At 44.3% G+C, this 24,395-nt stretch overlaps 1 protein-coding gene across 2 annotated transcripts in view; it reads right to left on the bottom strand.

Moving 5' to 3' along the window:
• Window positions 1-24,395, bottom strand: part of CERS3 (ceramide synthase 3) — a 206,773-nt gene that overhangs the window by 34,393 nt on the left and 147,985 nt on the right. For both annotated transcript variants that reach the window (XM_040414244.1, XM_040414243.1), the window contains one exon: window positions 13,428-13,545. In XM_040414244.1, the coding sequence (XP_040270178.1) occupies window positions 13,428-13,517 (90 nt within the window). In that variant the 5' untranslated portion in view covers window positions 13,518-13,545. The remainder of the gene's footprint in view (window positions 1-13,427; window positions 13,546-24,395) is intronic.

The following is a 24,395-nucleotide window of genomic DNA, read 5'->3' as shown; positions in this document are numbered from 1 at the left end:
CTTCAGTATGCAACTCAGGACTCAGAGGTCCATGTTGTATAGAGCTATAATAGAGAACCCAGAGAAGTGTTGGGGACCTTACTGTGCCTCTAAGTCTCGTATTTCACCTGGAGCCAGACAGGCTTCAGAATGTACAAATATGTAAAAAAATATTATTGGTGCACTCTACACTAAAAGGAGAAGATGCCTCTGACATCAATATCTAAAGGAGCAGCAACCTGTCTGAGTGAGGCTTACATTTATGGGAGAGCTGCGGGTGATCCTATGACTATGGTCAGCTAAGAGTTTCTCCTTTATAGAACATAACCTGAAGACCATCTGTTGTCCTGGAGGATCCAGCACCATGTATTCCAAGGAAGTTAAAGGGACATCATGCAAAAACAGTGGATGTGAAGCCCATCCCACGGATGTCACTGTAAAAAATGGACAGATGCCTGGAACATATTTTTTCTGTGCGCCTGCTATCAATATGTACAGCAGCATTATCTATTTGCACTGGCTAATCCTCAGCACACATACAATAGACTAGATCTGGCTCAGTCACACATTTCACCTAACGACAATGGAGGCAATTGGCTTAAAAAAGGGCAACATTTTGTGCAAGTAAAATTTTGCACAAAAATTTAGCAACTTTAAAAAAAAGAAATGTTAGTTTTTCAAAATTAAGACATGTGCAAATTACATAAACCTACATCAACAACAACAAGAAACTATCTCTTGATGAATCCGTGTCAATGCAAGTTAGTCATGATAGCCTCTCAAAATATGAGACGTGCTCGTTCCCTTCTCTTCCAATTTTCCTTACATGCTTAGTTTTCCAGCCCTCAGAGCTAAGGTCAGATTTCCCAATGTGCCCCTCAACTCCTCCATTAAATACCACTGAGCGCGCCTAAAAGGGCGCCCTGTTCGATACGATGTGGGTGGAGCTTGCTGGAAGGTGGCGGGGCCTCCACGGCTCAACACATTTAATATAATTTAGGCCCGACAACTGGTGTCAATTATAAGTACATTTCAGTTTCTAGTGCATGGACATCACAAATGCAACAAATTTGGTGGTCTCATTAGAACTTAAAAGGGGTTGTCTGGGTTCAGAGCTGACCTCGGACATACCCTTATTTTCACCCAGGCAGCCCCCCGGATGTTAGCATCGGAGCATCTCATGCTCCGATGCGCTCCCTTGCCTTTGCTAGATCGCGCAGGGCAAGGGCTCTTTTGTTTACAATAACACACTGCCGGGCGGAAGCTTTCGCCCGGCAGGTTGTTCAGTGACGTCACAGGCTCTGATGGGCGGGCTTTAAAGCCCGCCCATCAGTGCCGGTGACGTCACCGGGCTTTTCTGGCAGCCCAATGGAGAGCCCCAGTAAGTCACCGGAATTCCTGAAAATGCCTTTGCCCTGCGTGATTTAGCACAGGGCAAAGGAGAGCATCGGAGCATGAACTGCTCCGATGCTCAAGTCAGGGGGGCTGCCGGGGTGAAAATGGAGGTATGTCCTGTTTCAGCTCTGAACCCAGACAACCCCTTTAACCATATCCACAGGTTAGGTGATACGTGTCTGATTGGCATGGGATCTGCTGATAATGAGAACGGAGGGCCAATGATCCCCATTTGAGTGAAGTGGCAAAAAGTCCATTTAACTTGATGGGACTGCCAGAGATAGCCAAGAACAAGCGCTTGGTTAGATCAGTCAGCCCCATAGAGCAGCAGCGTACATGCATGACCACCAATACATTCAAATGGGGGAGCACAGGCCCCAATTCTTGTGATCGGCATGGGCCTTAGAAGTTGGACCTCCACAATCAGAAACTTATCTTGCTGCTGTGGATAAGGGATAACTTATTGTAATGGGACAACCCCTTTAGAAAGCTTGCTTCCTCTTAAGAAATTGATCATATCTTTCACCTGCGGGGCACCAGTCTTTAGCAAATGACCTTCAAATGTTTAATCAGCTGGGAGGCAGTATACATTCTGCATGTCTGTACAATATGTAACATGAGAGATTTGCACAGGCAAATTTTACAGCAACCCTTGTGACCCACTGGGTGTTTAGATGTGAGCAACAGTCAATGAACTTTTCTGAGCAAAATACATTTTAACCCCTTCGTGACCACGCACATTTATTTTCAAAATTGCATTCCAAGAGTTATAACTTTAGTTTTTTCATCAATATACCTTTATGAGGCCTTATTTTTTGCAGGACAAGTTATAGTTTTTAATGCACCATTTTGGGTACATATAATCATTAACACCAGCTATCTGTCTTAAACCCCCTTTGTTTACGTCAGTAAAAAGGTGTATTGGTGGTCACTAAGGGGTTAATTAAAAGGTAAATGAATGCCCATTAAATGCAGCCACTTATTACTAAGGACTGCTTCTCATATCAGTGGCTGCAAGATTGAATCCAACAGAGAAGGTTTTCCATCAGTCTTGCACCTCATGGAAAAAGTTGATCTGACAAGTGTTCAAGACCTTTCCTTAGAGGCTTGGGAGAAAGGACACCTGCTCCTCAGCATCATGGCCACAATATAGTGCATGGAGTGGGAATTAACATAGTAGTCACCATTCAATGACCTGTCACCACTCCTGACATGCCTGTTTTAATATCTCCATGCATTCCCCATGTAATAATTCTGGAGCCTCTATTCTTATGGCTCTATGTTGTGCCATTCCTTTATTATTTCTACTAGAAGTTATGACTGAATTGCTAGCAGTCTGCAGTAAGGGTACAGAGGGGTGGTAACCAGTTGGGGAGGGTGTACCTGCAGAGTCTGAAAATGGCAGCACTGATTTGATAGAGCGAGTCTGTGCAGGTACACCCCCCCCCCCCCCCCCCCGTACCCTTACTACAGACTGCTAGCAATTCATTCACAACTTCTAGTAGAAATAATAAAGGAATGGCACAACATAGAGCCATAAGAATAGAGGCTCCAGAATTGTTATTGCATGGGGAATGCATGAGACTATTAAAACAGGCATGTCAGGAGTGGTGAAAGGTCCTCTTTAATACATCTGATATAGCTTTATGATGTACACCCTGGTACACACTTCAGAGTATGGCTGCTAGTTACTTTTCAAGGCGGTAAGTGATTCTATGAATCTAATTTTTCAAACTGATAGGTGATAAGTATCTGATTGGTGGGAGCGCCAATTGTTGGGACCTCCACCGATCATGAGAATGAGGCCCCAAAGTCCTCAGAGTGAAAAGTTCACATATGCGCACTGATGCTCCATTCATTCCTATGGGACTGCTGCAGATAGCTGAGTGCTGTACTCTGCTTCTCTTTGGCAGCCCTATATACCATAGTTGAATGAAGCAGCAGCATACTTGCGGGGATCCCGTTCTTGTGATCGGGGTGTATTAGTGATAAGTGCCTATGGTTTGACAATTGCTTTAGGATAACCACCAAAAGTTTCAGTGGAAAAAACGGTCTTCTAGAGAACAAATGGGTCATCAAACAGGATAAAATGTAGGTCTAAAATCGGGAGAGCTGATCTTCACTACAATGCATTTGACCATCTCTGGTTCAACATTTGGTATCCATAGAGAGTTGCCCATTTCCCTGTTACATGGAGAAATGTCAGAAGGTAACACTGGTGGTGGTCTTGGCTCTACAACCACCACGATCTACATAACAACCCTCTTAGATCTCTTCTAGGCGCCAGGGTGGCTATACACTTAAGATTATGGCTGCCAGTTATTTCTCGAGGCAATAAGTTATCCTATGAATCCTTTTTTTTCCAATGCAATTAGGGAATTATGGAAACAATGGGGATTTAGGTCCAAAAGAGGCACAGCTGTGATCTACCATACATTATGCAAGAGTATGCAAGTTGTATCAACCTTAGAGAATGGATGCTCTATGTATAAATGTGTCAGGATTGTCATATTCCAGGGGACTAGGCTTAGTTACATCTGGGCACTTTTTACTTGTATTATTTAGTGAGAAATCATAAGAGGTCAATCATTTTAACATATATCGTATCTCGTCTTGGTCATCTTTTAGTTCCTAGACCCAGCTTTTCCATCGTTAGATCTCGACTCCTGGCAAACATATCCAATTCTCATTTCCAAAGGTCTATTTATATTGTTAAACACATAAATATATAGATGTCTATTTTTATGTTCACTATGTCTGGTCTGTTTTAGTATTCTCTCTGGCAAGTCTCACTCAACAAAACCTTTTCCACTCTTCTCAGGGAAGGTCTGTCGCCTCTAAAAACAGCTTCAACTTACCACCATGTAGGGTAGGCGCCCTATAACCAAACCTTTCTTGTGAAAAACCAGTGCACTATGAAAATTATTTTTTCAGTGTGCCATGGGTGGGGGCATGTTCTGTTTGGTGCACCATTGCTCCACAATATCACCACCCATTTGTTCTCTTGTGACTGAGTGACAGTCCCTGAGATTTCAGAGCCAATAGTGATGATGCAGGGCATGCCAGCGGCACCTAATTAAGTAGCCCTGCCCTCAGTGCACTGAAAACCTTATCTACATAAAAATAAAAAGATGCAGGACAGGATTAGAGCTGTTTGAAGGGGTAGAGACGTTTGTATGCAACTAAACGTTGAAGAGGATGCAGCACTTGCACAAACAGCTGATCAGCAGGGGTGCCAGCAGTCAATCCCTGCTGGTCTGATATTGATTACCTGTACTGAGGGTAGGTAATCAATATCTATATCCTGAACAACTCCTTTAAGTCATGTGGTGTGCTGAGAATTATTTACATAGAGGATGGCAACATCATGGCAGATCCCTATGATTAGGATGAACACATCACCCCTGGTGAACTCTACACTAGATAAGGGGGAGGCGGGCACAGGTGGAATCCGGAAAAAATAATAATCCCACCAGTGGGCCGTCAAAAAAGGAAACACACAATAAGGGTCCACTCCCTAGTAAAATGTCCACAGGGCTAGGGGACACGTGCAGAATGTGCGGGATGTTTAAACCGGAAGTGAAAATCCCACTTCCGGTTCCAAGGTTAACTACTGTATTAAAATTTAAATTTTTTTTATATATACAGGGAGTGCAGAATTATTAGGCAAGTTGTATTTTTGAGGATTAATTTTATTATTGAACAACCATGTTCTCAATGAACCCAAAAAAACTCATTAATATCAAAGCTGAATATTTTTGGAAGTAGTTTTTAGTTTGTTTTTAGTTTTAGCTATTTTAGGGGGATATCTGTGTGTGCAGGTGACTATTACTGTGCATAATTATTAGGCAACTTAACAAAAAACAAATATATACCCATTTCAATTATTTATTTTTACCAGTGAAACCAATATAACATCTCAACATTCACAAATATACATTACTGACATTCAAAAACAAAACAAAAACAAATCAGTGACCAATCTAGCCACCTTTCTTGCAAGGACACTCAAAAGCCTGCCATCCATGGATTCTGTCAGTGTTTTGATCTGTTCACCATCAACATTGCGTGCAGCAGCAACCACAGCCTCCCAGACACTGTTCAGAGAGGTGTACTGTTTTCCCTCCTTGTAAATCTCACATTTGATGATGGACCACAGGTTCTCAATGGGGTTCAGATCAGGTGAACAAGGAGGCCATGTCATTAGATTTTCTTATTTCATACCCTTTCTTGCCAGCCACGCTGTGGAGTACTTGGACGCGTGTGATGGAGCATTGTCCTGCATGAAAATCATGTTTTTCTTGAAGGATGCAGACTTCTTCCTGTACCACTGCTTGAAGAAGGTGTCTTCCAGAAACTGGCAGTAGGACTGGGAGTTGAGCTTGACTCCATCCTCAACCCGAAAAGGCCCCACATCTTTGATGATACCAGCCCAAACCAGTACTCCACCTCCACCTTGCTGGCGTCTGAGTCGGACTGGAGCTCTCTGCCCTTTACCAATCCAGCCACGGGCCCATCTATCTGACCCATCAAGACTCTCATTTCATCAGTCTTGAGATATTTCTTGGCCCAGTCTTGACGTTTCAGCTTGTGTGTCTTGTTCAGTGGTGGTCGTCTTTCAGCCATTCTTACCTTGGCCATGTCTCTGAGTATTGCACACCTTGTGCTTTTGGGCACTCCAGTGATGTTGCAGCTCTGAAATATGGCCAAACTGGTGGCAAGTGGCATCTTGGCAGCTGCACGCTTGACTTTTCTCAGTTCATGGGCAGTTATTTTGCGCCTTGGTTTTTCCACACGCTTCTTGCGACCCTGTTGACTATTTTGAATGAAACGCTTGATTGTTCGATGATCACGCTTCAGAAGCTTTGCAATTTTAAGAGTGCTGCATCCCTCTGCAAGATATCTCACTATTTTTGACTTTTCTGAGCCTGTCAAGTCCTTCTTTTGACCCATTTTGCCAAAGGAAAGGAAGTTGCCTAATAATTATGCAGGGTGTTGATGTCATTAGACCACACCCCTTCTCATTACAGAGATGCACATCACCTAATATGCTTAATTGGTAGTAGGCTTTCGAGCCTATACAGCTTGGAGTAAGACAACATGCATAAAGAGGATGATGTGGTCAAAATACTCATTTGCCTAATAATTCTGCACGCAGTATGTATGTATATATATATATATATATATATATATATATATATATATATATATATATACACACACACACACACACATACATTAATACAAGGTACCATTTCCCCCCCCACCTATGTGAACAAGAGTCCGCTGGTGGGAACAGAGCTATAGCTTATAATCGGGATCTGAATTATATATCTGGCGGTGCGTTCCACCCTGGAACACACCGCCATCTTCTTCCTGTGCTAGGGCTGTGCTCTCCACTGAGGAACGTCACACCCTCAAACTTCCTTTGTGCATTCCAGCGAGGAGCGCCCCACCCCCACACTTTTCTTGTGCTCTGGCGATGCGTTCCACGCTCATATCTTTTTCTGACCACCTGCTCCGCCTCTATAGGGCCACCCTCTCATTCTAATATTAAAAGAAAGCAGTATTTGGAGGGGGATGGAAATATTCATATCACCCAAGATATAAAAGGAATGTAATATAGGGATAAACATTGACTAACGTATCCACATGATCCTTACAGATAAAAAATCTAAATTTATATAAATAGATATAAATTAATGAAGTCAATAAAAATCAATATAAGTTGATACATATATGAGAATAAAAACTATAACAGGAATGCCCTGTCTCTATAATAGGTATACCATAGGCACATAAATAATGGATCAAATTAGGGGGTATATATATGTATATATATATATATATATATATATCTAGAGTTAAAAATAAAAAGTATATATATATATATATATATATATATATATATATATATATATATATATATATATATATATATATATATATATATATGTAAGGCTAACCCTAACCGGCTTATAATTACCCGTATTCTATTACAATTGATATATGGAAAATATGTACCCCAGCCTACAATATATGGTCTATTAATTAATTTGATATATATCCGTATTCTGTTATGATAAAAAAACAAACATATAGAATATGTACCTCAGCCTACACTCTATTGCCTATGCCTCTTAAGGGTCTGGATTTTTCGTATAGGATAGACCAATAATTGGTATATTCTAGTGATTCATTGAGGCCGAAAGGTATAGAATTGTGTATCACATTCAATCGGAGTGACCCGTAGGCATGAAGGGTGCCCATCATGAGATATGGAGAAATGTCGGGAAACACTGGGTTGTTACTTTCCTGGTAATATTAGAAAGATGTTCATTCATCCTTTCACGTAAGGACCGAGTTGTACGCCCAATGTAGAGGAGATTACAGGGGCACTGTAAGAGATAAATGACGTTTGTGGTCCCACAGTCCATTCTATGATTAATGGTGAGTAATTGTGATCTCCTTTAGGGTCCATTCACACGTCCGTTGTTTCTTTCCTGATCTGTTCCGTTTTTTGCTGAACAGATCTGGACCAGATCTGGACCCATTCATTTTCAATGGGTCCTGAAAAAAAAAATCAGACATTGAGCTGTCCGTTTTTTTCCAGGACCCATTGAAAATGAATGGGTCCAGATCTGGTCCAGATCTGTTCAGCAAAAAACGGAACAGATCAGGAAAGAAAAAACGGACGTGTGAATGGACCCTTACGCTGTGTGTAATCATGTTACAGCATTTGCACCTGTTGGCTTTACACTTCGAAACTCCAGGATCTTTTTGCCGCACAGTTTTCCCTGTTAGCCCCTTCATGCCCCAAACTAAATAGACTAACAGATTTTTCAGGGTCTTTGCTCTTCGAAAGATAATACTGGAGGCTGGGGGGATTAATTTGCCCAGGATGAGGTCTTTCATTAAAAATCGACCAATTCTTTGTCAAGGTTTTTCTGATCAAGGTATGTTCGGGATTAAATCTAGTGACCAGACTGAGGTATTGGAGTGCATTCTTACTTTCGTCCCTGGGCATTTTAGTTTTAGGTAATAGACTTTTTTTTTGGGAAACTTGGAGTTGAATCCTCCAATGGTCTCCTTGGATATCCCTTTTCTCTAAACCTATTGTTTAGTAAGTCTATCTGATTTTTCACAGTTCGATTGTCAGAACAATTCCTCCTGATCCTCTTCATTTGACTATAGGGGATATTGCACTTCCACTTAGAGTGGTGACAGCTCTTGTAGTCTAAGTAACTATTGGCGTCCAAGCTCTTGAAATGAGTCTTGGTAATTATCTTTCTATTTTCAATGGTAAGATGTAGATCCAAAAAGACTACTTCTGTGGGATCATACTCGAGGGTAAATGACAGGTTCCAGACATTTGAATTATTCATCTCGATGAACTGACAGAGTTAATCAATTTCTCCCTGCCAGACAAAGATTATATCTTCAAGGAATCTACGACAAAACTTAATTCTGGGATGCGACAGCAGACAAAATTTATCCTCAAATGCACCCATGAAAAGATTTGCATATGATTGGTGCCCATTGCCATCCCTTGGACCTGAATATAGAAGGTGTCATTAAATATAAAGTAGTTGTGTTGAAGTATGAACTCAATAACCCTCAGGATAAAGTCCTTTTGGGATTCTGGCATACAGGGGTCTTGGGAGAGTATGTGAGATAGCTGCAATCCCTAGTTAATGTGTAACATTGCTATATAAGGCAGAAGCATCTAATGTTACCCATATATAATCCTCCTCCCATTGAAAGAACTCAAGTGATTGTATAAAGTGGGATGTATCTAATGTAGGATTGAAGCATAGAGACATACTTCTGTAGATAGCCATCTACATATGCCGATGGGTTGGATGCCAGGAAACCCACCCGCGAGAGGATGGGCCTTCCAGGGGGATTCACGTGAAATGGACGGGTGTGAAGATTTCAAAAAGGATCTATCAATTCAAAGAGGGATTTTTTTAAACACTTAGTGGGGTCTTCTTTCAATGACTTATAATATTCAGAGTCTAACAATATTCTCTGTGATTCCGCTAAATAGTAATTTGCATCCATAACCACAACACCCCCACCCTTATCCGCACTCCTTATAACAATGTCTTTATTCTTTATGAAGTTTTTCAAGGCTAATCTCTCGTTGTCGGGGGTCATCATAATCTTTTTTAATTTTTGTAGATGGATTACCCAGGGTGCCTTTTAGATCATCCATGGTCATGCTATAAGAGCACTCAATATGTGGGCCCCTACTTTCTAAGGGATAGAAGGAAGATTTTTCCCTTTAAACTACAAGGGATAGGGGTACATTCCTGGGGATTATTAGGAATAGCAGGGGGTGTTTTAGTATCTTGCTGCTTTAGGGATTTCCCAGCAAAATGTCTTAGAGAAGTGTGGGGGTGGTGCGCTCCTCGATGGAACGCACAAAGGAAGTTTGAGGGTGTGGCGTTCCTCAGTGGAGCGCACAGCCCTAGCACAGGAAGAAGATGGCGGTGCGATTATAAGATATATCTCTGTTTCCACCAGTGGACTCTTGTTCACATAGGTGGGGGGGGGGGATGGTACAGTTTGTGTCTATATATTTCTTAGTTAACCTTGGAACCGGAAGTGGGATTTTCACTTCCGGTTTAAACATCCCGCACATGTCCCCTAGCCCTGTGGACATTATAAAAAAAAGGTACCCAAGAGTGCTATGTATTTAGGGACCACTGAAATTTATTGGTCTTGATATACAATGTACTAGGGCTGCAACGATTAATCGAAGTTATCGATAATATTCGATAACTGGATTAGTTGTCAACGAACGCAGTTATCGAATAATCGGCCGATTCGTTGCTATGCGTTCGGGAGCAGGCGACCAGGCGCTATGCCTGCGGGTCCTTAACCGGCAGTAACTTTTACTTCAACTTTAAATCACTGCATCTTTATTACCTTACAAAGAAGCTCCATTAACAGGCAGAGCGGGCTGCGGCGTAACGTCACTTACTCACGTGACGCGCCTGCTCCGCCTGCTTCATTTATAAAGTGGGCGGAGCAGGCGCGTCACGCGAGTGAGCGACGTTACGCCGCCGCCCGCTCTGCCTGTTACTGGAGCTTCATTGTAAGGTAATAAAGATGCGCTGATTTAAAGTTGAAGTAAAAGTTACTGCCAGTTAAGGAATAAATAAATAGTCTACTGCTGTAAGCGGCGGGGCCGGGGCCGTTATGGGAGGGGGATCTGTGGATGGCACTGTTATGGGGGAGATCTGTGGATGACACATATAGCATAAGATGCTATATAGTGTCATCAACAGATCCCCCATAACAGTGACATCCACAATTTGTTTTAATATGGCCTTTGAACATAATTTTTCAAGTAAAATCATATAAACCCCTTTTTTGTCATTGGTGTTTTTTCCTGATTAAAATCGATGAAATTATCGACAACTAATAGATTATTCAAATAGTTAGCTGCAGCCCTACAGTGTACTACTTCTGAAGGTATGTACCCTGCGCTTTTCACATGGGCTGTTCAAATTCCTATGGCTTGATGTTGAAAGGTTTTTATGTTCTTTCTAGATTTTATTTAATATCATTTTTTCTATGATTATTTGTATGTATGGACCTTTATATTACTCCTGAAGGGGGCAACCAGACTCCCGAAACGTGTTGGACCATATATTGTTTGTAATCGTGATTGATCAGAAGCCTCCAGGCATGGGTTGCTATCAATTTCTAACATTTCTACGTGTGATCCTGGCCAGGGGGGTTCAAAGTCTCAGGTGTCTTGAGGTTATCCTGTTGACTGCCCCCCCCCCCTCCCCCGTGAAGTGAGTGTACACTGATATTATTGCCTCTTGTACTGATGCATATCCTAAATTTACCTAACGGTACACACCATCCGGTACTGTTGTTCCAACTATTTACATCTACTAAAAACTAAAACCACTGTATAAAATACTGGTCTTAGCAAATTGACAGTTACTGCACTGGTAAAGCCTTGTTCACATCTCTGTTAAGCAGATCCTGCTTCTTGATCCGGCACAAATGCAGACTGTTGACCGGACAAAAAAAAGTGGCATGCGTATCTCAATTGTTATTGATCCATAGGGTATACAGAACCCTGTCCTTGTTCGAAATAGGGGCTAGAGTGAATGAATCCTGTCCGAGGTGTGGGCAGGGGCCAGCCTCGCTACTACACATGTTTTGGGTATTGAAAAGGATTAAGGACGCATATCAAGTGGAGATACCAGCTACTCCTAGAACTTGTCTTTTGGGGATGGAAGTTATTGGGGACCGAGCAAAGTGCATTGGGGTGCAGCGCTCATTTTTCCAAGCTCGTAAATTGATAGCCATGCACTGGATCCGTCCACAACCCCCTTCACTAGCCGAATTCCTTAATAGAGTGACTGACGTACTGCGCTTAGAAAGGGGGGTATATTTGAAACGGAACTGTGAAGCCATATTTGTGGCAATATGGGAAAGATGGCTCTCTGTTCGGGCTGGAGTTCTCTCCCTTTAATTGGTTAGATGCTTCACGGGTGAATGTAGGCTACTCCGCTGCTTGTGATTGGAGTTCCAGTGATGTAGGGGGAAATGAATTTGAGCTCGCCTGGGCACTGTTCTGGATGAGGACAAGATGCGTCTCTGGGGACTGTAATGGCAGGAAAGCTCTAATTGATAATGGGCCCTGTGGATGGTCAGAAGGGCAGCTGTTTCCCTTCAGATTCTGTATGGATGGCTACCCGGAATGGTGGATGGACCGTCTCTTCGCTAAGGGGTGGGGTTTCCCTTTTTTTTTTGTTCTTCCCAACTTTTGTTGGCTCTTTATTGGACAATGTTGTAAAATGTTTAATAAAAATGATCTGATTTAAAAAAAAGTTGCATGCAATGGTTTTTGTCTGCCCAAAATCCAGCAGGACCTGCTGGACCTCATTACGGTCAATGGGGATCTGGCTCAATCTGGCAGGCTGTTCTCTGATGGATCTGTTTGGCGGAGATGAGAACAAGGCCTTACCTATCCACTACAGAATACAGGTTACATTTATCCCTCTCACCCACAAGTCTCTCCACAGTGCTGCACCCCCTACATCCTCCTCTATCGCTATCTACCATCCTAGCTGTAGATTAATATTCTCCATGATCAAAACCTTCAACTCTTGTTTCCAAGATTTTCTTGCGCTGCACCAGTTCTCTAGAATCCAACCACTGGGTCAATTACTTTTTTTCACAAAGTAGTTTTTATAAAGTCACTGTGAAGTAGCTGCAGAATCCGAGAGTCCGCTCCATTATGTGCTCATGCTCTGGAGTCCTCAATACACATTAGCTGCCAGTTCTAGCATCTTCCAGCACCACCCCAGATAAGGCAGTGTAATGTAAATCTGGTTTGACTGGTTTATGTGTGTATATATATATATATATATATATATATATATATATATATATATATATATATATATATATACACACACACACACACATATATATACGTACACACACCACACGTATAATTTATATGTAATGCTCAGCACAAGCTGTGAATTACGAATCCTTAAAAAGATCTAAGGTTTGTCTTGTGGTTGCCCACCAGAACGTGGCAGGATCATTTTAGGCATCCTAGCCACAATCATGTTCAGAAGAGGCTGACTACAGAAGTCCAACCTGTATATCTTGTGGTCTGTCTGATCATTACTCACTGGTTGTTAGATGAGATGGTCGACTTCGTGTGATCAGCAACCCCCGGCACTCCAGCTGCTGTGAAACTACAACTCCCAGCATGCACATCTAACTTGGCTGTTCTTGTAATTTCCACAGAAGTGAAAGGAGGATTCTGGGAGTTATAGTTTCAGAACAGCTGGAGTGCCGCAGTTTGCTAATCCCTGGTCTTTATGTTTGGGGGAGATTTATGAAAACTGGTGTAAAGGAAAACTAAGCCAGTTTTCCTTTACACCAGTTTTAATAAATCTGCCTTTGTCTGCAGTGCAGCACCGTACGCGGGGACACTGTTCGCCTTCATCAGTATCAGATCACACTGCTGTTCTCCTCTATGACGCAACTGCTAAAACACTTACTTGAGATGGGTGTTTAGAGCCAGAGATGTAGAAATTTTCCAAGACCGGATTAAATGAAGCTTTTAGTCGGACTTCGCACTTTATCCCCATGGCTCTGGCCACAGGTGTAGCAATGGCCCTGTGGAAATGAAAGACACACATTGTAAATCAGACTTTGACATCCTACTGATAACAACCTCTGGCCTCCTATTTGTCCTCAGAATTATTAGTGAGACCTCCATGGGCTATAACAGAATATATATGAAGTCTCGGGTTGTGGATTCCTTTTTGCTTGCCCGTGATGTAATGTACCATACAAATGCATCTAGTTATTGTCCAGACTGAATATGGAAATATAGGGTGAGGCCACTGATATCGTTATCAGTCATTAAAGGGTTTGTCACCTGAAAAATGGGTATTAAGCTGGCTGACATTCGCGATGTGCTAATGTCATCTGAACATAACTATATTAGTGCCATCTCACTGCCTGAAGCCTTTATTAAGAAAAACAAACTTTTATAATATGCTAAATAGCCTCTAGGAGCAGCGGGGGAGGGGTCCTAGAGGCTCCGTTTGCCCACCTCTTTTCACGCCCTTCTCTTGATTGACAGGGCCAGGCAGCGCTGCTCTCCTCCCGCTGGCCGTGTCTGCAGTGTAAATCTCGCGGCGTTCAGTATTCGCCGCAGGCGCAGTGAGGAAAGGACGCTCGGCGGCTGCTGACTTCCTCACTGCGCCGTTCAGATTTACACTGCAGACATGGCCGGAGGTAGGAGACCAACGCTGCCTGCCCCTGTCAATAGCAGGGCGTGGCGAGAGGTGGGAGAACGGAGCCCCCTCCTAGAGGCTAATTAGCATATTATAAAAGTTTGTTTTTCTCAATAACAGGGGGCAGGCAGTGAGATGGCACTAATATAGTTATGTTCAGCTGACATTAGCACATCGCGAATGTCCGCCAGCTTGATACCCATTTTTCAGGTGACAAACCCTTTAAAGGAGCCCAACACCTTCAATAGTTCAGCTCCCAGCTTTTCCTCCTGACTCCCTCATACACATGCATGCTCAGCCTGGCCTAGGATACATGTGGGAAGAGCTGAGTAAACCCTTATCTCCTTTGGGAACCAAGGATTTGGCTTGCTGTAATGCAACAATGCCCAATTCTTTTTTCCACTAAAATAATCTGTTGGGGGATAGTCTACCCCCCCCCCCCATACTTTGCTCTTAGGTGTATGGGCACCTTAGAGGTACGACCACACCACGTGGTTGTGACAAGGCCGTACTGTGGTCGAGTTCCACGCAGCCCCTCTGTTTGGTCGGTCTGCACTGTTAATGGCCGTGTAGTACTGTGGGTGTTGCACGGCCATTAACAATGCAGACCAACTAAAAAGTCTGTTGCCTTATTAGTTTAATTAGAGCCCTCTGCAGCTCCTATAGTCATGCAGTATTTCACCACAACCATGACATTATAACGCCGCATCCTAAAAATCTAGTTTCTAGATCCTACCAGTAGTCTCTTAATGAACATATTTGAGCAACCTCTCACTTCCAAGTCAGCCCCTAATTTGTCCCTATTCACAGAAGTGCTCATCTCAAAGCTCTTAGGCCTCATACACACGTCTGTAGCCATTTATGAGGCCTGAAAATTGCAGATCCGCAAAACATGGATACAGGCCATGTGCGTTCCACATTTTGCCTATGTCCTGCCCTCTATAGAGTTTGCAAAACTGACAAGAACAGAGCATGTTCTATTTTTTTTGCGGGGCATTGGAACGGAGTTAGGCTACATGCACACAAACGTTAGGGCTCTGTGCCCGTGGTGCGGACCGCAAATTGCGGTCCGCAATGCACGGGCACAAACCGTGGGGCAGCCACATGCGGATCGCGGACCCATTCACTTGAATGGGGTCCGCAATCCACAACCGACTGTCCGCACCGCAAAAAAGTAGTGCTTCCGTGGGGTTCTGATCGGTGCCTCCGTTAAGCATCTCGTGATTGCGGACCCATTCAAGTGGGGGGGGGGGCACACGGTCGTGTGCATGTAGCCTTACAGATACAGGCAGCACACGGCGTGCTGTCTGCATCTTGTGCAGCCCCATGAAACGAATGGGCCCGCACCCGATCTGCAAAAAATGCTGATCAAATGCAGACTAGTGTTGATCAAGCACCAAAGTGCTCGGGTGCTCGAGTAGAACACCTCGGGATGCTACCGAGCACAATGGAAGTCAATGGGACACCCCGAGCATTAAAACCAGGCACCCCCTGCTCTGAAGAGGGGAGGGTGTCTGGTTCACAGGAAACTGTCAAATTGATGGAAACACCACTGAAATGGTTCGGGAACAGCATGGGGAGGATGTCTGGATGCATCTTGGACTCCCAGGTCGCTGCTGGGAAAAATGTTGTTCGAGTAGTACGCCACTTTTACAGACTGACAATAATACGCACCAAACCGAAGATAAAATCGATTTTAGAGGAAAAATTTGTTAGGAAACATTCTTTCCTGTATATTTACTTATATATAAAGTGCAAGTGCTGCCAAAAATTACAAGGAAGAGGCACTCCGATACAACCTGTATATCACATAAAGGAGGGCCTCATTCACATTGTGGTACAATTGTTCAGATAGTGGGACTCCTACACTCATAAAGCGTATGCACTAAGTTAAAGGGCTGCCAAAAATTACAAGGAACCGGCACTCCAATACACGACGGAGGAGGAGGAGGAGGAGGAGGAGGAGGAGGAGGATTCAACCATATACCCTTTTTTGTGGTTGAAGGGGTGCATGGGAATACAGTGTATTCAATACACCATAAAAGCCACATTTAAAGTGCCCTTATGTTCAGCCGCTTTCCTCTGGTGGAGTAGAGCAGTCAGGGGCAATCCAGGCCTTGTTCATTTTGATAAGAGTCATCCTGTCAGCATTTTCAGTTGACAGGCGGATGCACTTATCTGTTATTATGCCCCCAGCAGCACTAAATACCCGCTCTGTCAAAACGCTGGCGGCAGGGCAGGCCAGCACCTCCAAGGCGTAGAGCGCCAGTTTGTGCCACGTGTCCAGCTTGGACACCCAATAGTTTAAGGCACAGAGGGATCATTGAGGACACTGACACTGTGTGCTACGTACTCCTTCACCATCTTCCAAAACTTTTCTCCTTGTAACACTAGGCTGCGCATCAGGGTGAGGGTGCTGGCGGGTGTCATGAAACTGTCCCAGGCTTTGGAGAGTGTTGCCCTGCCTCTGTTGGAACTGCTGTGTGTTCCCCTCGTCTCCCCTCCTCGGTTGCCCAAGGAACTACGAACTCTGCTGCCAGCTAGAAATTTTTGGAGAAATTTTTCCACAAGGACCTTCTGGTATTGCACCATTCTGCTAGTCCTCTCCACCACAGGAATGAGAGTCGAGAAGTTCTTTGTAGCAGGGGTCGAGAAGGGTGAACAACCAGTAATCGGTGTTGGCCAAAATGCGTATAACACGAGAGTCACGGGAAAGGCAGCATAACAAAGTCAGCCATGTGTGCCAGAGTCCCAACAGACAAAACTTTGCTGTTCTCATCAGGAGGATGACTCAATCTCCTCATCCTCTTCGGCCCATCCACGCTGAACAGATGGAATAAACCTGCTGTAGGTACTACCCTCTGTAGCGGAGGCAACCGTCTCCTGCTCCTCCTCCTCATCCAATTCGCGCTGAGAAGACGAACTGAAGGTGGTCTGCCTATCACCCTGTGTACTGTCTTCCCCATTTCCACCTCTTCCACGCTCAAAGCGTCCGCCTTTATTGTGTGCAGCGAGCGTTTCAGTAGATACAGAAGTGGGATGTTACGCTGATAATAGCGGCATCGCCGCTCACCATCTGTCTTGATTGGAATTCCTGATGGAAGTAGGGTCTGCAATACTTGGTGTCGGTAGCAGCTGTGCCATCCCAGGGTACGACTCGCTCCCGGCCTCCACAACGTTCACCCAGTGTGCCGTCAGGGAAATGTAGCGTCCCTGACCACAAACACTTGTCCGTGTGTCAGTCGTTAAGTGGACCTTCCCAATAACTGCGTTGGTCAGGACACGGGTGATACTACGGGACACATGCTGGTGTAAGGCGGGGACGGCACACCGGGACAAATAGTGGCAGCTGGGGACTGAGTAACGAGGGACCACCGTCCCCATCAGGCTGTGGAAAGCCTCAGTGTCCAGAAGCCTAAATGGCAACATTTCAAGGCCAGCAATTTAGAAAGGTGCGCATTTAGTGCTATGGCCTGTGGGTGGGTATTTGCGCTTTCATTCAAAGGCCTGGGTTATGGACATCTGTACACTGCGCTGGGACACAGAAGTGGATGTTCTAGCTGACGGTGCTTAGGAAAGTCCAGGTGCAGGGAGGGAGGCATCCGGGCCTGCGTCTTGGACAGGGGATTGGCCAGCACGTAACAGGAGAGGAGGCAGTGGTGTGACCTGCAGACACCGATTGTGGACCCAGGCGTTCGGGCCACCTATTAGGGTGCTTTGATGCCATGTGGCAGATCATGCTGGTGGTGGTGAGACTGCTAGTGTTCACACTCCGGCTCATTTTGGCATGGCAGAGGTTGCAAATTACAATTCTTTTATCGTCCGCACTTTCCTAAAAAAAAAAGCACAAGACTGTGGAACACCTAGACCTTGGCAAGGAAGATTGCCGCAAGGGGGTGCTCCGGGGAACAGTTGTGGGCCTGTTTGGTGTTCTCCCTTTTGCAACCCCACTGCCTCTTCCAGCCTGTTGCGGTGCTGCGCAATTTTCAATTTAAATTTTAAAAAAATCCAATAAAAAAAATCCAATAAAAAAAAGAAAAAATTAAAATAAAAAGATTTTTTAGATTTTTTTAAAAATATCATTGATTTTTATCCACCCTGGTCAGTGATTTAGTCGTCCACCCCCTCCTCTTCCTCACTCTGGTCTTTAGGATGCGCAAATGCTATACATGAGATGTAGTGCAGGTAATGTAACTGCCCGCAACGGACACAGTCTAAGTAAAAAGTACACTGATGTCAGATATTTTTAGTATGCGCACAGGTTAGGCTACTTTCACACTTGCGTTAGGAGCGGATCCGTCTGGTCTCTGCACAGACGGATCCGCTCCTATAATGCAAACGCTTGCATCCGTTCAGAACGGATCCGTTTGCATAACCATGAACAAAAAAAAAAAAAAAAAAAAATTTTTTTTTTCTTTTTTTTTTTTCATGATAATGCAAACGGATCCGTTCAGACTTTACATTGAAAGTCAATGGGGGACGGATCCGCTTGAAGATTGAGCCATATGGTGTCATCTTCAAGCGGATCCGTCCCCATTGACTTCCATTAGAAGTCTGGACGGATCCGCTCGCCTCCGCACGGCCAGGCGGACACCCGAACGCTGCAAGCAGCGTTCAGGTGTCCGCTCACTGAGCGGAGCGGAGGCTGAGCGCTGGCAGGCGGATGCATTCTCAGTGGATCCGCCTCCACTGAGAATGCATTAGGGCCAGACGGATGCGTTCGGGGCCGCTCGTGAGCCCCTTCAAACGGAGCGCACGAGCGGACACCCGAACGCTAGTGTGAAAGTAGCCTTATACAGGCGATGCAGCGCAGATAATATCGCTGTCCAAAGAGTCTACGGAAAAAGTACACTGGATGTCACACATTTTCAGGATGCACAAACGTTATACAGGAGATGTAGCGCAGGTAATGTAACTGTCCGTAGCGGACACCGTCTACGGAAAAAGTACACTGGATGTCAGATATTTTTAGGCTGCGCACACGTTACACAGGAGATGAAGCGCAGATAATACCGCTGTCTGCAGTGGCCAAACAATTGCAAGCTTTTTAGCGCTAAAAATATATATTGCTGCCAGATACTTAAAAGGACTTTTGGGTCTCTAACACCAACCCTGCCTAACCAAAAAATAAAATTCAATTCCCTACACTATCTGTCTTTTCTACAGCACAGCTCTATCTGACTAAGATTGGCCGAACCACGTGTCGAGTGCTTTCTAGCACCCGATGACGCGTTTCGGCAAGTCAATCACTGTAATGGCAGTAATCAACATGGCTACGGCATTACAGTGAGCGGCAGTACTTACCTGCTACGCAGCCAAGAAATGTGCGGGGAGGAGACTCTAGAATGGCGCTCGAGCACACACTGTATTCGGCTGAACACCGCGATGTGCCGAGAACTGGTGTTCGGCCGAGCATGCTCGATCATCACTAATGCAGACCAAATCTACAGTCGTGTGCACGAGCCCTTAAAATGGAAACTAATTCTAACTTGCACAAAGTGCTCTATCGCTACAGGATGAGATATTAGATGCAGTATATTGCCAAAAAGTAACAGATTCTAGCATGCAAATTGCTGTACTGACACATTCTTCCAGTGTGAACAGCCACATTGGTCAACGTACTGCAGGCCCCAGATAACAAATCTAGCATCTCTACAATATTTCTCCATTGTCATTTTTACTTCACTGTCAATTTACTTCATTTGGATTCCAGATTTACGGTAGCCATATATATATTAGATGAATGCCAGACGACTGTCAGAGATAAACCACTGCCAAATGTGTCTTGTAGGGGCTTACTCTCCTCTCAATAGTGAGAAAGTGGGCGGGTGGGGGTCAATAGCAGATCCCCGAGCGAGCCTTCAGCTGACGACTAATGGCCAGCTCCAGGCAAGATCTAAAGAAAGGATGATTCACATCATGGATGGATGGAGAACTGTATGAGAACTCCATTTCTTAGTTGTAAACTCCTACATAAAAAGATGGAAATGGAAATAACATATTACACCTAAGCGTGTCGGCCTGCATGCAAGCAGCTGTAGGTGGGTACCAAATGGCAGATCCTTAGGCGACTTTTACACGTGGGTGTATCACAGACCTTAAGGCTACCTGCAAAAGGTGCTGATTACGCCCAGTTTTTCTATCCGCCCATGAACTTATTGTCTTTCCGTGTCCGTTCTGTTTTTTTGCCATTTATTTCAATGGGTCCGCAAAAAAAAAACAAAGAAAAAAAAAAACAGAAGTTACTCCGTGTGCATTCTGTTTACCTAAGTGGTAGAACATGTATTATTGTCCGCATTACGGACAAGCATAGGACTGTTCTATTAGGGGACAGCTGTTATGGAATGCACACGACGTCATCCATATTTTTTGCGGACCGGAAATTACATAGGGTCGTGTGTCTGAGCCCTATTACAGTATCAGCAAAGTATGAGTTTAGATAACTGTCATGACCACTTAACTTTTTTTTTTTTCTGTGTGGCTTTTTTTGAAGTCCGCAGCATCTCAACATTTTGAGCGTTTTTTTTTTGTGTGCCCTTCACCCTTTGCAATGCAAGGGTGAGATCTGCACCTCCTCATAAGGGCTCATGCACACGAACGTAAAAAAAAAAAAAAAAAAAGGAAATGACAGTTTGCATGCAGTCTGTATATACAAATGGCTGTTTCACAAAAAAAAAAAAAATTGAACAAATCCTATTATTATCCGCATTACGGACAAGGAGACTACTGTTCTATTAGAGGCTGGACCTTCCATTCCGCATAATGCAGAATGCACGCGGATGGTATCAGTGTTTTGCGGATCGCAAAACATCCAATGGTCGTGTGCATGAGCCCTAAATGACATGCCTCCTCTGGCAGCGCAGGTCCCATCAAGACTGGAGTCTGCTGCTCATGCACATGGTTGTGTTTTGCGGTCCTCAAATCGTAGATCTACAAAACATGGAGTGCATGCTACCATTTATTTTTTTACTTCTGTAGAAATGTCCTATCTTTGCCCACAGACGTCATCCGTATTTTTTGCGGACCGCAAAGTGCATATGGTCGTGTGCATGAGGCCTTCTAGAGAAGTCTGTGGGAAAACGTCTGAAATGGTCACAGAGCGTGCTGCAAACTCAGAGAAAAGGGAGCAAACCATGCAGCATTTGTCGTGCGTTTTATCATTTCCTATTGGCCAGAGCGTAACATCAGGCAGCAGTGTTTTTTGCTTCAAAAAAATGAAAAAGAAAGTTTACAAAAAACACTACATTTCTGAAAAAAAGTGTGCATCCATCCAAATACTGAAAAGGTATTTATAATACCCTTGTACCTAAATTCTTGATAAATAAAGTCTTAGAGGGTCATTTATCAGACTTTTTTTCCCCCATTTTATGCTGCTCTGGTCACTTTTGAAAAGTGGGTGAGAGGCGTCTGCGGTTAATTATGCTAATCTAGGTGCACAACAGATTTAGCAAGTACACTTTTTTTTTTAAAAGTTGCAAAAAAATAAAAATGGCAATCTTAGGGCTCATTCACATGACAGAATGAATGAGTCGGCATCAGTTTCCGCAATTTTGTGGAACGGGTGCGGACCCATTCATTTCAATGGGGACGCAAAAGATGCGGACAGCACACCGTGAGCTGTCCGCATCCGTAGTTCTTGTCTGCGTAGTTCGCAGACCAGAATAGGCATTTCTATAATAGGTCGCCCTTACTATGGGTGGGGGAGGGCACGTAAAAACTGCATCATCATCACTAGACAAAGGCATTATGTTTAAAGGCTATGTACACCCATGGGGGAAGTTTTTTTTTTCTGTTTGCATTATTCTCATTTTCAACGAAAATCAATTAAATTGGTCTTTATTACAAATATGGAAAGGCTTAAAAATCACAATTGCCCGATGAATGAGGGCTTGCTTGTTCATTGGGCATTTGGAAGCCGTATTAGACTGCCAGGTGATAGGAGTGTTCGTTAGCGATCATCTGCCATTACATTACATGTGCTCCAGATAACGTATAGCTGTGAAATATGACACAACCTGGGATCTCCTGCTCTCTGACGCATCATCACACCACCGCCGGCTGACTCACCGCATCTACAGGACATTGCTGAAAGAGGTTTGCGTGGACTCCAGCCTTGGAACTGGAAAGCTTAAAAAAACATGAAATAGCCATGTCCTAACCTATAAAAACCCTGGGTTTAGCCCACAGTAAAATGTATGCGCCCCCCCCCCCCCCCCCCCCTTTAATTAGAGGGGTACTGCACTACTAAACAAATGTCCCAGACACATGTAGAAAGAGTGAAGATTATCTGCAAAAAGCAATATTTCTACACAAGCTTCAGAAGAAATGTGACACATTGATAACATAGACAAACAGATGCTAGGAAACCGGAAAGGTCAGCACCCCTGAAAGCAGACGTATCATACGTTTCCTTTACCAACTCAACATATTCCTTTTTTTCTAACCTTTCTCATTGTAGATTTTTTGAAATTCTATTTTCAGTATAGAATAATGAGGGCAGCCATGTCGCCTAAGCGAATGCGAACAGCAAAGGGAGAGGTTTTTATCTTCTACCAGCAGGAGGGCCCGGCTTCTCACGGGTATAGTTAATCTATTTCATTTAATGTTTGTGTGTGAGGTTAAAAGATATCGACAGCATCCCTCATAACAGTGACCTCTACAGTACCCCTCCCCTTTCACAGAGAACTCCACAGTCCCCCACCCATTAACAGTGCCCCGCCACTTTAAAATGGGACCTCCACAGCAGCCCATCCCCTTAAAGGGTTTCTGTCACCCCGCAAAACTCGAAACTTTTTTTTTTTTGGATAGTTAGATTCCTCATAGTGCGATATAGCAGAATATAATGCTCTTACTTACTTTCATGTGGCCGATTCTTTATAAAACGAACTTTTATAATATGTAAATGAGGGCTCTACCAGCAAGTAGGGCGTCTACTTGCTGGTAGCTGCTGCAGAAATCCGCCCCCTCGCCGTGTTGATTGACAGGGCCAGCCGTGATCTCCTCCTCCGGCCGGCCCTGTCAGTAATTCAAAAATCGCGCGCCTCGCGTCATTCGGCGCAGGCGCTCTGAGATGAGGAGGCTCGTATCCTCAGCACTCCCTCAGTGCGCCTGCGCCGATGACATCACCGAAAGAGAAGACGTCATCGGCGCAGGCGCACTGAGGGAGTGCTGAGGAGACGAGCCTCCTCATCTCAGAGCGCCTGCGCCGAATGACGCGAGGCGCGCGATTTTTGAATTACTGACAGGGCCGGCCGGAGGAGGAGATCACGGCTGGCCCTGTCAATCAACACGGCGAGGGGGCGGATTTCTGCAGCAGCTACCAGCAAGTAGACGCCCTACTTGCTGGTAGAGCCCTCATTTACATATTATAAAAGTTCGTTTTATAAAGAATCGGCCACATGAAAGTAAGTAAGAGCATTATATTCTCCTATATCGCACTATGAGGAATCTAACTATCCCAAAAAAAAAAAATGAGTTTTGCGGGGTGACAGAAACCCTTTAACTTTGACCTTCACAGCAGCCCGCCCCTTTAACAGTGAGTTTCACAGCCCTCCACTCCCTTGACAGTGACCTCCACAGTACCCTGCTGCCTTAACAGTGACCTCCACAGTGCCCTGCCCCTTTAATGGTAGGGCTACACGACGACGTGTGTCGCCCAACATTTTGTCTCAACAATTTTTATAATGATAGGCTATGGTGTTGCACTGAGACATGTGACCTGCTGCGACTGCGACACGACAGTTGCAAAAAAGAATGGATTTTTCTGCGACTGTCGTGTCGCAGTCGCAGCATGTCACATGTCGCAGTGCAACACCATAGACTATCATTGATGTCGCATTGGTGCGACATCAATGTCGCGCGACACATGTAGCAGTGTAGTTGTGCCCTATGTGTCGCGCAACTTATTGTCGCGTAGCCCCGAACTAAAGCGGACCTACAGCAGTGAAGAAAAATGGCTGGGTTGTTATGGAAACCTGGAGTAAAACGGTGTGTATGTGGAGACTAAGGGCCTGGGAGCTTCTATTGGCTGATGAGGGATATGAAAAGAAAGACTTGTGATTTTTTTGGGAATATCTCAGGAACGGTACGTCCTAGAGAGCTGTGATCCCCACAATATTTACTTCCAGGTAGCAAGGGATGTGTATACTAAGATTAGTTGAAATCAATGGTTGAGTTTTTGAGTGATCATGAAACATACAAACATATATATGTCCATATATATTA

Source organism: Bufo bufo, chromosome 1, assembly GCF_905171765.1.
Source record: "Bufo bufo chromosome 1, aBufBuf1.1, whole genome shotgun sequence".
Lineage (NCBI taxonomy): Eukaryota > Metazoa > Chordata > Amphibia > Anura > Bufonidae > Bufo > Bufo bufo.
This window is presented reverse-complemented; position numbering and strand designations above follow the sequence as displayed.